General features: G+C 47.2%; 1 protein-coding gene across 1 annotated transcript in view; it reads right to left on the bottom strand.

The window, feature by feature from the left end:
- The window catches only part of LOC141272042 (uncharacterized), a 102,246-nt gene extending 87,892 nt beyond the window's left edge, over positions 1–14,354 (bottom strand). Inside the window, exons 1-6 of the mRNA XM_073682329.1 lie at positions 14,270–14,354; positions 13,806–13,955; positions 13,497–13,676; positions 13,290–13,413; positions 13,109–13,206; positions 10,360–10,450 (exon numbers count right to left, since the gene is read on the bottom strand). Coding sequence (XP_073538430.1) covers positions 10,360–10,450; positions 13,109–13,206; positions 13,290–13,413; positions 13,497–13,676; positions 13,806–13,883 — 571 coding nt within the window. The 5' untranslated portion in view covers positions 13,884–13,955; positions 14,270–14,354. The remainder of the gene's footprint in view (positions 1–10,359; positions 10,451–13,108; positions 13,207–13,289; positions 13,414–13,496; positions 13,677–13,805; positions 13,956–14,269) is intronic.
- Positions 14,355–14,887: the final 533 nt, after the last annotated feature.

Genomic DNA, 14,887 nt, shown 5'->3' with positions numbered 1-14,887 from the left:
CTGCACCTCCTCGCTTCGGAGGCGACTCCGTCCAGGCTCGGGGCTTCATAAATCAGTGCACCCTGCACTTTGAACTTTTGTCCCATCAGTTTAATTCCGATCGGGCCAAAATTGCCTTTATCATGTCCCATCTCACCGGGGAGGCCCTGGCCTGGCTAAATCCTCTATGGGAGAGAGGAGACCCCCTGGTGTCCAACTTGCCTGCTTTTCTCTCGGCTTTCCGGAAAGTCTTCGACGAACCCGGACGGAAGACCTCATCCGCATACTCTCTGCTACGCCTCCGTCAGGAGGGTCTCACCGTGGGCCAATATGCCATACGGTTCCGCACCCTTGCCTCGGAGCTGGCCTGGGATAACGACGCTCTGGTATCCGTCTTCTGGGAGGGTCTGTCCGGTCGTATTAAAGATGAACTTGCTGGTCGGGACATTCCTACCTCTCTCGATGATCTAATAACCCTTGCCACCCGGAGTGACCTACGGTTCCAGGAGCGTGCCAAAGAGGTCACCCGTGAGAGAAGGATTCCACGTTTAGCTCCTACTTTCCAGAAACCCGTCATTCCCTCCATCTCTCCCCAGGTACACTCTCCTGAGCCTATGCAGGTCGACCAGACCAAGATGGTCAACACCCGTCAGGACTCACGCCGTGCCGAGGGGAGCTGCTTCTACTGTGGCAGTAAGGAGCACCGGATCCGTGCCTGCCCGGAGAGGTCGGGAAACGCCTGTGTCTAGGTTCGCTCAGAGAGGTCCACCTAGACAAGAATAAATCCTCTCCATCCCTGCTGTTGTCAGTTTCGATCATCTACGGGGAGAACCGTTATTTCGAACTAGCCCAACTTGACTCTGGAGCAGCCGGGAACCTTATTTCACAGTCCCTGGTTGAGAAATACCGCATCCCCACCAAACCTCTGGCTGTACCCTTGTCTGTCGCTGCCGTGGATGGGGGCCTCTTACCTCGCCCCATTCAACTCATCACCGAATCCATTACCCTGCAGGTGGGAATGCTGCATTCTGAAAGTATCTCCTTTCATGTTCTGCCTGGACTCTCTCACGCCCTCTTGCTAGGTCTGCCCTGGCTCCAGAGACATGCACCCGTGCTAGACTGGCAAACCGGAGAGGTCCTTCGCTGGGGACAAGACTGTCATAAAACCTGCCTGGTTCCCGTCCATCCCGTCCGTCCCTCTCCTACCCCAGCTAATCTACCTGGACTTCCGATTCCTTATTGGTCTTATGCAGATGTCTTTAATAAAAAGGAGGCAGAGACATTACCACCACATAGACCATACGACTGTCCCATCGATCTGCTACCCGGTACTACTCCTCCCCGTGGGCGTATCTATCCTTTATCCGCTGCTGAGACCCGGTCAATGTCCGAATATATTGAGGAGAATCTGGCCAGAGGATTCATCCGGAAATCTACCTCCCCGGCGGGAGCAGGCTTCTTTTTCGTCAAAAAGAAGGACGGCTCTCTCCGTCCCTGTATAGACTATAGAGGCCTAAACCTGATCACGGTGAAGAATAAGTACCCCCTTCCGCTCATTCCAGAATTATTTGATCGTCTGAGGGGGGCTAGGATCTTCACCAAACTGGACCTTCGTGGGGCGTACAACCTGGTTCGTATTCGTCAGGGGGATGAATGGAAGACGGCATTCAACACCCGGGACGGCCACTATGAATACCTGGTAATGCCCTTTGGTCTCTGTAACGCTCCTGCCGTCTTTCAAGAGTTGGTCAATGACATCTTCCGGGACCTTCTCTACTCCTGCGTAGTGGTGTACCTGGACGACATCTTGGTCTTCTCTCCGGATCTCCAGACTCACCGGAGGGACGTTCGTCAGGTCCTGCTCAGGCTAAGGCAGAACCATCTCTACGCTAAATTTGAGAAGTGCCTCTTTGAGCAGACCTCGCTTCCGTTTCTGGGCTACATTATCTCTCAGACCGGCCTACAAATGGATCCTGAGAAACTGTCTGCCATCGAGAAATGGCCCCGACCGGAGGGGTTGAAGGCCATTCAGCGATTCCTGGGCTTCGCCAACTACTACCGCCTCTTCATACCACACTTCTCTTCCCGGACGGCCCCAATTTCTGCGCTCACCCGTAAAGGTACTAATCCCAAAGAGTGGCCACCCGAAGCAGAGGAGGCCTTTCTTTCCCTTAAACAGGCCTTCTCTTCCGCCCCGGTGCTGCATCGCCCAGATGGCAACAAGCAGTTCTTCCTGGAAGTTGACGCCTCCTCCTCTGGAGCCGGAGCGGTACTTACTCAAAAATCATCTTCCGGGAGGATGGTAACTTGTGGCTTCTTCTCTAAACTCTTCTCCTCCTCTGAGCGCAACTATTCCATAGGAGACCGAGAGTTATTGGCCATCAAACTGGCATTGGAGGAGTGGCGTTACCTGCTCGAGGGGGCTCTTCACCCGGTAATAATTTACACTGACCACAAGAACTTGGCTTACCTCCAGCATGCCCAGAGACTTAACCCGCGCCAAGCCCGGTGGTCCTTGTTTTTTGCTCGTTTTGATTTTGTCCTTCATTTTCGCCCGGCTGACAAAAACGTCAAGGCGGACGCCTTGTCTCGGTCCTTTCTGGTGTCTGATCTCGAGGAGGATCCGAAACATATCATCGATCCCGCCAGAGTAATGCAGGTGGCTCCCGTGAGTCTAAATCGTCTTCCTCCTGGTAAGACGTTCGTACCAGTACCTGATCGGGAGAAGATCCTACACTGGGGTCATTCGTCTAAACTAGCTGGCCACGCCGGTCAGAAAAAGACCCTCCAGCTTATTACCCGGCACTACTGGTGGCCTAACCTGCACAAGGATGTAATAGACTTTGTTTCTGCCTGTGTGTCCTGCGCCCGCAACAAAGTTCCGAGACACCTGCCGGCCGGCCGCCTCCTACCTCTGCCAGTACCTGCTGCCCCCTGGCAGCATATAGCGATGGACTTCATTACTGATCTGCCCGTCTCTGCCGGTTGTACGGTCATTTGGGTGGTCGCTGACCGCTTCTCCAAGATGGCTCACTTCATTCCACTGCCAGGTCTTCCGTCTGCACCCGAGCTGGCTAAAGACTTTATCCGCCACATCTTCCGTCTTCATGGCCTGCCCCGTCACATCGTGTCGGATCGTGGGGTACAGTTCACTTCCCGTTTCTGGAGAGCCACTTGTAAATTGCTGGACGTCACCCTGGACTTCTCCTCCGCTTACCACCCACAGTCTAATGGTCAAGTGGAGCGGATCAATCAGAACCTGACCAGTTACCTTCGGCACTTCGTTAATGCCCACCATTCTGACTGGGTGGATCTCCTGCCATGGGCCGAATTCTCGTACAACAATCACGAGAGCGAGTCTTCCTCCAAATCCCCGTTTTTTGTAGTCTACGGTCAGCATCCTCGGATCCCGTTTCCCGTCTCCACCTCGGCGGACAATCCGGCTGCGGAATCTCTTGTTAACAAATTTTCCTCCATATGGGAGAGTACCCGGTCCGCACTCCTTCTGTCATCCGAGCGTATGAAAAGACACGCTGACAAAAAACGTCTGGACCCTCCTCAATTCCGCCCTGGGGATAAAGTCTGGCTCTCGTCCAAATATGTCCGGCTCAAGATCCCTTCCTATAAGTTAGGGCCTCGGTTCATCGGCCCACTGGAGGTCATCAGTCAGATCAACCCGGTGGCCTATAAATTGAAACTCCCGGCCAACTTACGGATCCCTAACTCCTTCCATGTGTCTCTCCTCAAACCTGTGGTGCTTAACTCTTTTTCCAAGTCTACAGGTACGCCTCCTGCTCCGGTTTCTGCTGAGGACGAGTTTGAGGTAGAGAACATTCTTGCCACCAAAAGGGTAAGAGGAAAGACCTTTTTTCTGGTAGATTGGAAGGAGTTTGGTCCTGAGGAGAGAACGTGGGAGCCCCGGGAGAACATCCATGCCCCTCTCATCCTAGCTAAATTTCTGTCTGGCCTAAAAAAGGGGGGGCCTAAAGGGGGGGGTACTGTAGCGCTGGCGTCCCTGCCCTCTGCTAGGCAGGGACGCTGCTCCCCTCACCGCTCTGCTCCGTGCCCGGCGTCCTCTCCCCGCTCTGCTGTCAGCGCGCGCTCCTTCCCGGCGTCCTTCTCCCGCTCTGCTCTCAGCGCGCGCTCCTTCCCGGCCCCTGTGCTTAGGGCGCGCGCGCGCGCGCTCCCCTCCTCTTAAAGGGGCCGCGCGCGCCGTCCTAAGGAGTCCCCGGCCAATGGCCGGAGGACTTCATCATATATAAGGCACCTCCTCCAAAATGGAGGTGCCCGAGCAATGTTGTTTGCACCTGTGTCTCACCTGTGCTTCAGCCCTCAGGTCCCGTTGCCAGTTACCTGCCAGTTTCCTGCCAGTTTCCTGCTAGTTACCTGCCAGTTACCTGCCTGATTCCTGCCTGAATACTTGTTACCTGTCTGCCAGTCTGAGGTCCGACGGTCTGCCTTACTACTCCTGTCAGTCTGTCTAAAGGACCAGCCTGCCCGCTCACCTGGGAGCGCATACCAGCTACCTGCCTGCTTGCCTGAGGTCCGACGGTCTGCCTTACTACTCCGGTCAGTCTGTCTATGGACCAGCTTGCCCGCTCACCTGGGAGCGCTTCTCCGTTTTCTGCCTGCTTGCCAGCCCGGAGGCTCCGTTGTCACGTGCTGTGACCACCAGCTATCTCAGAGACTCTTGCCCGCTCACCTGGGAGCGCATCTCCGTTACCTGCCTGCTTGCCAGCCCGGAGGCTCCGTTGTCACGTGCTGTGACCACCAGCTATCTCAGAGACTCTTGCCCGCTCACCTGGGAGCGCATCTCCGTTACCTGCCTGCTTGCCAGCCCGGAGGTCCCGTTGTCACGTGCGGTGACCACCAGCTATTCCAGAGACTCTTGCCCGCTCACCTGGGAGCGCTTCTCCGTTACCTACCTGCCTGCCAGCCCGGAGGTTCCGCCGTCACGTGCCGTGACCACCTGCTATTCCAGAGACTCTCGCTTGCTCACCTGGGAGCACACATCTACCATCTGCCTGCTAGCCTACCCGGAGGCTCTGCCATCACAGGTCGTACCTACCCCTTACCCAGAGACTGCCCTGATCACTTGCCGTAACTCCCAGTCCGTTCACCCAGAGACTGCCACCCGCTCCCTTACAAGGGCCGCCCCCTTGTATAGTAGCTCAGAGGTTCCGCCTCCCGGACCCGTTACATCGGGGTAGGGGCTGTATTATCTCAAGGTTCCAAAACTCTGATCAACTTGCAGCCATGTGAATTTTTCTCTAGGAAGTTTTCATCCGCTGAGAGAAATTATAATGTTGGGAATCGCAAACTGCGAGCTATTCATCAGGTCACTGTGGTGGTAGATCATAAAAACATAGGTTATATTGAATCAGCTGAATAATTAACCCCAAGACAGGCTAGATGGTCCTTGTTTCTTTCTAGATTCAATTTTTCTATCAAGTTCAGGCTGGGGTCCAAGAATGTGAGGGCTGATGCCTTATCATGCAGACTTGATTCAGTTTCTCCTCCAGAATCTCTAGCTTCCATTCTTCTTCAGGGTATTGTGGTTCCTATAGTATCTTTGGGGTTGGAAGAGGAGATCCGTAGAGTACAGTCCTTGGCTTCTTGCTACTCCAAGGTCCAAATTATTTGTGCTTGTGTACTTAAGATTACATCTGTTGCAGGAGTTTCATGATTTTTTCTTGAGTGGTCATCCTGGGGTCACAGCTACACAAAGCTATTGCTAGACTCTTTTTGAGGCCATCTATGATTCATGATATTATAGACTTTGTATCCGTTTGTAAAGTTTGCGCATGTGCTAAAGGTTGTCATAATCGGCTGGCAGGAGAAATTGGCTCCATTGACAATTTCAGAAAGACCGTGACCTCATTTGTCCATGGATTTTATCATGGATTTGTCTTTCTCTGGAGGGAAAACGGTTATTTGGGTGGTAGTTGACAGATTCAGTAAACAGGCTCATTTTGTTCTGTTATCTGGGTTACCAAATGCTTAAACACTTTCCAGATTGTTTATCAATCATATGGTGAGATTGCATGGAATCCCTCTGGAAGGTGTAATTTGTGTCCAAACAGACAAAAAGTACAAATCAATTGTTGGAACAAATTTAACGGTGTTTCATTGTGGTTCAGCAGGAGGACTGGTCCTCATTTTTACCTCTTGCTGAGTTCGCCTTTAACAATCGGGTCATTCAGTCCACTGGAACCTCGCCTTTTTTTCCAATTATGGGTTTCATCCCCATTTTAGTGAATTTTCTAGGATGACTTCTGGGTGTCCTGGAGCAGAGGTTGCCATACAAAAACTTGGGAATGTCTGGACGGAGGTTCAGAAGAATATTGGGGTGGCTTAGCTTCGCCAAAAATGGAAGGCCGATAGGAAACGTTCGACAGGTCCCATCTTCAATGTAGGTGATAAGGTTTGGTTATCATCCAAAACCATTAAGCTGAAAGTACCGTCAGCAAAGCTGGGTCCAAATTGTATTTGCCCATATGAGTTCCTGGAGGCAATTAATCCAGTGGCCTTTAAATTAAGACTTCATCTGACGCTTCGCATCCCAAATGTATTCCACAAATCCCTGTTAAAAGAGTTTGTCCAGTCAGTGTTGTCTGCCTTGTCTCTGCCTCCTCTGGTTTGGACTATGAGGTGCAGAGGACCGTGGACTCTCGGAGAGCCCGAAATTCTCTCCAATATCTCGTTCATTGGATACGGAATAGAGTAGAGATCCTGGGTTCTGACTCATTTCGTGAACACTGATCATCTCATCAGGGCCTTCCATTGTAGGTTTCCTGGGAAACCTGGGTGTCCATTGCCCCCCTAGACGAGGGGGTACTGTCACGATTCCTTCTATCAGTGTGTCGGCATGCAGTGAATGACAGTTCTGCCGTCAAATCTAGGACTGGGGCGCACCGAGCTGTCAGTATGATGATTGACAGCTCAGACATCTAATCGGATGCTGGGGCGTGCTGAGCTGTCAGTGTCTTGAGTGTCAGTTTAGCCATCGAATCAGGACCAGGGTGTTCCTTGGCTTCATCCATGTGTCTCCTGTTCAGTGTAATTACCTGGCTGTAATTATTTAGCCAGCTCTCTCTGCCCAAGATTGCTGCCAATTGTAGCTTTGCTCAAGAGGTGTGTGTTTGCTCTGTGCTCCTAGTCTTTAATTCTGATCTTTGCTGCTCGACCTTGGATTTGCCTTGACCATTAGTTTGCCTAGCCCTTTTGTCATCATCCACTAACTTCTTGAATTCTGACCTTGGACTGTTACCTGACTACGCCTTTGTCTCACCCAACTGACTATGACGTACCCACCTGGCTTTTGACCTCAGACCTCTTGACTAGACAGCCTCACGGGTTGTCTGTGAGCAGTGACTAGCGTCACAAGCCCAAGCTCTGAACATCTCACGTAGAACTGTTCAAGCCATCATCCAAAAATAGAAGGAGTATGACACAACTGCAAATCTACCAAGACATGGCCGTCCACTTAAACTAACATCCCAAGCAAGCAGAGCACTAATTAGCGAAGCTGCAGAGATCCACAGCTCAGGTGGGAGAATCTGTCCACAGGATAACTATTAGTCAAATACTCCACAAATCTATACTTTATGGAAGAGTGGCAAGAAGAAAGCCATTTTTGAAAGCGAGCCATAAGAAATCCCGGTTGCAGTTTGCAAAAAGCCATGTACGGGACACAGTTAGCATGTCGAAGAAGGTACCCTGGTCAGATAAGACTAAAGTAGAACCTTTTGGGCTAAATGCAAAACTCTATGTGTGGCGGAAAACTAACACTGTGCATCACCCTAAAAACACTATCCCCACCATCAAACATGGTGGTGACAGCATCATGCTGTGGTGATGCTTTTCTCCAGCAGGGACAGGAAAGCTTGTCAGAGTTGATGGGAAGATAGATGGAGCTAAATACAGGGCAATCCTTGAGGAAAACTTGTTAGAATCTGCCAAAGACTTGAGACTGGGTTCACCTTCCAGCAGGACAATGACCCTAAACATACTGCCAGAGCTACATTAAAATGGTTTAGAGCAAAGTATATTCATCTCTTTGAATGGCCCAGTCACAGGCCAGACCTAAATCCCATTGAGAATCTGTGACAACTTGAAAATTGCAGTTCTCAGACACTCTCCATCCAATCTCATTGAGATAGATCTAGTTTGCAAAGAAGAGTGGGCAAAATTTTCATCCTCTAGATGTGCCAAGCTGGCAAAGACAGGCACCAAAAGACTTGAAGCAGTAACTTCAGCAGAATATGGTCCTACAAAGCATGGACCATGAGGGCTGAATACAAATGCACATCCTAATTTTCAGATTTAGATTTTTTAAATATTTAGAAAACCTTGTATCATTTCCTTTACAGTTCACAATTACTTGCTACTTTGAGTTGGTATATCACATAAAATCCCAATAAAATATATTTAAGTTTGTCGGTGTAATGTGAAGAAAATGTGGAAGAGTTCACAGGGTATAAATACTTTTCAAGGCACTGTATAAGAAAGGAGAACAAGTCCTTTATACCTTTTTTTTCATCTGTGATGGTCCCCTGCTAGCCATTGTTGTCAGTATCTGGTTCTTTTGTAGATGACCTACTTTAAAGGCTACGGACACCTCTGTGCACGAAGAATCAGTAACCAGGTATGCGACTAATTTCCTGTAGTTAATGAAGTTGGAATTATCTGGGGTTTTGGCTTTTCATTTTTGAGATGAGCTTTTTTTTTACCTTTTTAAATTTTTGTTATTCTTCCTCTGAGGTTGTTTTCCTAGCATCTGTCATATGGTATAGCATGGCACCAGGGAGAAGACAGGAACGCACCTAAAGTGAACCTGTCAGCTAATACATGCTTCCCAATCTGTGGGCAGCATGTATCAGGCACTGGTTGCATTATCTCAGCTAGGCATGTCTAGTCATTTCAGAGAAAAACATACTTTAAAAGCCTCCGGAGACCGAGGCTATGTGAACGTAGACTAAGATCTCAATCAGGCATCAGTTTTTTTCATTTATGGTCAGTTTTATAGTCTGTTCTGAGTGCTCACCATTTTTTTCACAGAGCTATTCTTTCGAATGGGTGCGTTTGATCGCAAATAAAATCAAGATCAAACATGTCTCCTTTTTTTTTGGGCTGACACCCTTAGGCTTTGTTAACACTTAAGTTCGTGAGTTTTTTTTATGTTCGTGAGTTTAGGAAAATAGAATTAAAGGGAATCTGTAAGCAGATATTGGTCTATAATCTGACAGCAGAATGAGGTAGGGACAAAGACCCTGAATCCAGTGATGTATCACTTAGTTTACTGGGTGAAACAGTTATGATAGTCACAGTTTTCTCTGCTGCCGATCTAGCAGAGTTCAGTTGTTGAGCTATGTTAAACCCTGCGCACACCACAGCTTTCTGTGTACATTGAGAGCTGCTTATCAGTGTTGGGGGTGTGGTTGGACTAGGAGGCACGAGGTAAGTTGTCCTGTAGTGATAATCTCCTGCTGATAAAACACTGATTATATTGAAAACAACAAAACACAGCCCAGTAAGTGACACATCACTGTAATCATGGTCTCTGTTCGTACATCATGGTACTCTCAGATTACAGAGCAAAAAACCTGGTGACAGATTACCTTTAATATCCAAAACAGATCTATTACCCAAATGATGCTAGCAGAACCAGAGTAGCCCAAATTCATTATTATGGAGTGTAACCGGGTCCCATTGTGTGTCCATTTTAAAAAATGGAAAGCAAAAATTCCTGCATTATATTTTTTTGTTTGTCATAAAATTAGTTAAAAAAATAGTCTGCCATTTTTATTCATTCCATTTACCAATCCCCATAAATAATGCACTCACTGTATTATACAGGTGGTTACGATTACAGGGATACAAAATGTTTACTGTAATTGTTTTGCGCATTTATTGTTAGTACTAATTCTATAGAAGAAAAAATTGTTAATTATTTTTCAGCACTTCTACTGGCAAAAAGAAAAATCTGAATATCCCAGTAATTCTGCTTAGAAAGAAGAATGATGTTGAGGTTTTTAGGCTGAGAAAATTCTCTTGTACATAACAGCACAGTCTGTGGCTGACAGGTAATGTTTCTGCTTTCCATATTATTGGTCCCCGACATGAACAAGCATCGGAACTACATTTAGAGACACTCACTGAGCGCACTGCCAAGACAGGACTGTGGATGCAAAAAATCTCTCTTATACAGACAAAATAGTAAAAAAAAAAACAACTTTTTATTTAAGAGTTAAATCTTTAAAGATAAAATCCACATGAACAAAATTAAACAAATATATGCAAAAAAATTCAACATCTAATTCTACAACCAGTGACTGATAAGAATCTGTGACTTCTCGGCATTTAGTGGTCACTACTCACCTGTGCTGTTATCTGTAGGAATCTCCTCTTTACACTGCTCATCACCCATCACATATGGCTCTGTAGTATTAATATGGGGCAGATCTTTACCCTGAAAGAAATATTGTACAAGTCACAGAAAGATGGGGAAGTTGGGTGAAAAGATTCAGAATAGAAAAGATCATAAATGAACACGACAACCACAAATGAGAGTAGTAGTTATCACGTAGCTGCAGGTCTCCTGTATAAATCCAACCTGTTGGCTCCTAATTCTAACTAGGAGTCTCCAAAACCAGAAAATTGTGAGAAGATCCAGACAACATCTAATGTCTATGATCAGCTTTATTTTGTAATCTCCACTAAGTGTCCGACCGCTGGGACCAGCACTGATCGGCAGAAAGGAGAACTTTTTTCACTGATGGAATGGGGCACAGGTGCGCATATGTAACCACTGCTCCATTTTTACCCTATGGGGCTGCCGACTGCTACACTCGGCTTTTTCCATTTTGTAGTGGGAATAAAAGTTCCGACAAGGGATGAGTTTGGAGGAACAGTGAGGTGTGCAGATGACATTGTAAACCCACAACCTTGTTGACCATGCCCTCGTCTCAGCAGCGTGCGTGCCTCTCGGCAGCAATGAGGGGGGATCATAATGTCCTTCGCACGGCTTGAAGCAGTAACAATAAAAAAATAGTGTTACTCCTAAATTATAAGCTGCATATGGGGTTAAGGCCTCATTCAGACATCACTGATCTTTCTAGAGCACAAAAAAAAAAAAAAAACGGTCCAAGTATCATCAGTGTTTGGTCAGTGTCAGTATTTAACATTAGGGTTTCATCAGTTATTTCATGTATGGAAAATAAATTACAACTCTTCTTCTATACATTGCAATGTTAATTATGGTCGGCACATGGATCTGTAGAGTTGTATTGGTACTGATCATTGATGAGGATAAAAAAGGGACAGGTCTACATGATATTTCGGCCTGCAAAAAAACACGGACATATGAACAGTGCCATAGGCTATAATGGGTATGTGTTTTATCGGTGAAACATACACTGATTAATGTACGTGAGAAACAGAATGAAGCCTTAGATATATGAAATGTATTAGCTATACACAACATGGAAAAAACAGCACAGGCCTAAGGCTAAGTGCCCACGTAGCGTTTTTCAAGCGTTTATGATGCGGAATTTCCGCAGCGTAAACGCTTGTTAAACGCTAGGTAATCCGCACCCCATGGTCCCCAAGGGGATTCCGCATGTTCTATGCACATGCTGCGGATTTTTCCGCAGCGTTTATGCTGCGTACAAAAATCCGCAGCATGTCATTTAATTTTGCGGAAGCGCAGCGGAATGGCCGCCATTGACTTGCATTGAGACGCATAGAATGTGCGTCTGTACATTTCTACAAGCGAATTCTATGCGTCTCTATGTGCGGATGGTACCCAATTCTGGAGGAGAGAAGACTCTCATCCAGACCTGGGTACCATTGTACCTGTAAAAAAAGAATAAAATAATAAATAAAGTTTATATTCACCTTTCCGACGGCTCTCTCTGCATGCCGGCATCGCTGAAGGACCTTCGGTGACGTCACAGTCATGTGACCGCAGGCCCTTCACCGCTCTGTCTCGCGATATGCCGGCAGCCAGGAACCAGCCAGGAAGCAGGGCTGCAGCCACGCCGGGACATCGGGGGTGAGTATAGCTTTATTTTATTTTAGTTTTACGGTTCACACTGTATAAATCCATGCTGTTTGCATGGATTTATACAGTGTGACCTAGTTGTCAAGCACTTTCCAAGTGATGCTATCGCCTGGAAAGCGCTTGTCAATCTGCATGCGGAAACGCATGTGAATCCGCATGTGGATCCGCATGTATTCTGCAGGAAAAACGCATGCACAATCTGCATGCGTTTTTTCTGCCAGGGAGATGCAGAAATGCTGCAGAAATTTTCTGCTTCATTTCTGCATCGTGGGCACATAGCCTAACAAAGGTGGCAGTGATCAAAATGAGTCATTTAGTGTGGGGACCAGATCTGCAGCCAGCATTGAGTGCTGCTTCTCCTGTATGTGTAGCCTCCACGCTCAGTCACATAAATGCCATACTAGTCACCCCTCCTTCACTGTAGAGCTGTTGACCTCCCTGCATCTCTTTCCTATGTCCTGGACTCAGTAGTACTCATGGTAATAAACCTATCAGGAATCCTGACATTCGGCCCGGCAGACAGCACTACTTACCCTTGCAGTGTCGACTCCATAGTAACACTTCTCACCCCCTTCTGTCGCGGAGTGAGTGGTCACACAGCTTTCTCTGACCTCATGTTCAGCTCCTGGCTTTGCTTTCATCTTCTGTTCGGCTTTCAGTTTCATGCGTACTAATACTCATGAGGCTGATATAAAATCATAAAATAGATTTACAGGTATCATAGATGCTTGTAGAAGCGTAATTGCAACCTCTGATCATGAGGTTTGCAACTTGTTGAAACACTTGCCCTAGCACCAATGAACATGTCACATTTGATGTCACTCAGATTCTGCAATCTTCCCAGTCTAATGTGGATTCACACTGAGAACTGATTACTTGATTTTCTGCTGCACGGGGTAAAGGTTCTAATTTTGTTTCCGAAAATTTTTAATTGGTAGTAGGCTGGTGTCTCTAATAAATTGTCCCAGTGTAAAATACTGGTGGGTAAAACAAGACTGAACATAAGACCTTCACAGCCGTCTACACATCATAGCAGAGATCTCATGACACCTTCTCTCCATCTACCTGATGATCCTGAGGAACATTGGGATTTTCTTGTTTACAGTCCTGTGGAAGAAGAGGAAGGGGACATCTCTCTGGTGTTGTCCTCTTACTGGATAGACCTGGAGGAAACACATACAGGAACTGAATTCATTCTTTACAGACAGATAATTATAGGCCGTGTGTATTTAGTCCTGTCTATTACCTTGTGATGTGAGGGGCTGGGGAACCTCCATCATGACGTCCTTGTACAGATCTTTGTGTCCTTCTAAATACTCCCACTCCTCCATGGAGAAATAGACAGTGACATCCTGACACCTTATAGGAACCTGACACATACAATGATACAGTCATCCCCCCGATCCCTTCATAGCGTTACTGTATAATGTCCCAGGATTCCCAGCAGTGTCACCTCTCCAGTCAGCAGCTCAATCATCTTGTAGGTGAGTTCTAGGATCTTCTGGTCATTGATGTCCTCATGTATCAAGGGGTGAGGTGGAGGCCCTGTGATTGGGCTCAGGGGTCTTCCCCACCCCTCAGACACAGGGTCCTGACAGCGCTCACTAGAGGTCTTCTTCACTACTGTGTAATCCTGGTTATGGAGAGACACATTAATAAATCTCACTACAGACATTTCCAGAGTCCTCATCTCTCCAGTTCTGTCCATCTGTTATTCCCATAGATAAGAATGATGTAATGTGACGTCATCAGAATCTCTCACCTCTCCAGTAAGCTGGAGGAGGATCTCTAGGGTGAGGTGTAATATCCTCTCCGCCATCTTGTCCCTGTCCCTATCCATCCTTGATGGGTCAATCAGGAAAATTCTCTTATATAGAAGATCTCCACTGAGAGGATCCGATATTATAGGGACCTGAATGGGGAGAAGATGACGATGTAACATCATAAAGATCCCATGTAAGAAATCTCCGGAGCTGTTACCGGCTTCACATGATCACTACATCCAGTCATGGCCCCGTCCTGCCCCCGGTATAACACACAATCACATTATAGTCACATACAGAGATTTATCACAGATTATCACCAATCCAGCACCAAAAATAGAGAAAGAAATAATGTAAAAAATTTAATATGTCATTGAATGTGACAACACAAAAACACCAAAATAGTCTCAGTGCTGAAGGGGATAATGTCCCCCACTCCCAATAATGGGGAATCTCCACATACCTCCACCTGCAGAGCCGCCACCACATATATGGCTGTTCTGTGCGCACAGGACCTGTGATGAGGTCACAGGAGGGGAGGAGTCAGGGGTCACATGATCAGGGGCCTCAGTGGATGCAGGACTCTGCTGTGCTGGTTGTCATGGTGCTGGATGAGGTGAAGTTTGTGTTTGGTATCAGGAGGGGTTTACAGTGTGCGTATAGTGGAGTTGTGCGTGTAGGACGTGTATAGAGTGGAGTCATGTACGTTTACTGTGTGTATGAGGGGCTTCCTCTTTTAGCCCATTGACTTCACCACAGCACTATCTCAGAATACCGATGGTTGCTAGTATGGTCTAAGATTCTGTTTGTCATTGTAAAACTGACAGGTCTAGCAATTTGATTAGTTCAGCCCTGGTCAGGTGTTCAGTGCGGTCCTCCCAACAGGTTTTCTGAATCAATCATTCCGGATGCTTCTGGTGCTTACTGAGCCCGATGACGCACCGAGATTTTTTTTTCACAAAAACAGAGACAAAAAATAATTTGTCTGAATCATCAAGAACTTTATACAGGAACTTTCAGTATTTTTACACCAGTCCCAGCCAGCTGCGTCAATGTTTTGAAAAGTTGTCATTTCCAAGTG

Source organism: Phyllobates terribilis, unplaced genomic scaffold (genome assembly GCF_046119375.1).
Source record: "Phyllobates terribilis strain yellow unplaced genomic scaffold, ASM4611937v1 Scaffold_5__5_contigs__length_657084704, whole genome shotgun sequence".
Lineage (NCBI taxonomy): Eukaryota > Metazoa > Chordata > Amphibia > Anura > Dendrobatidae > Phyllobates > Phyllobates terribilis.
The sequence above is the reverse complement of the archived record's forward strand: the minus strand, read 5'-3'. Positions and strand labels throughout refer to the sequence as shown.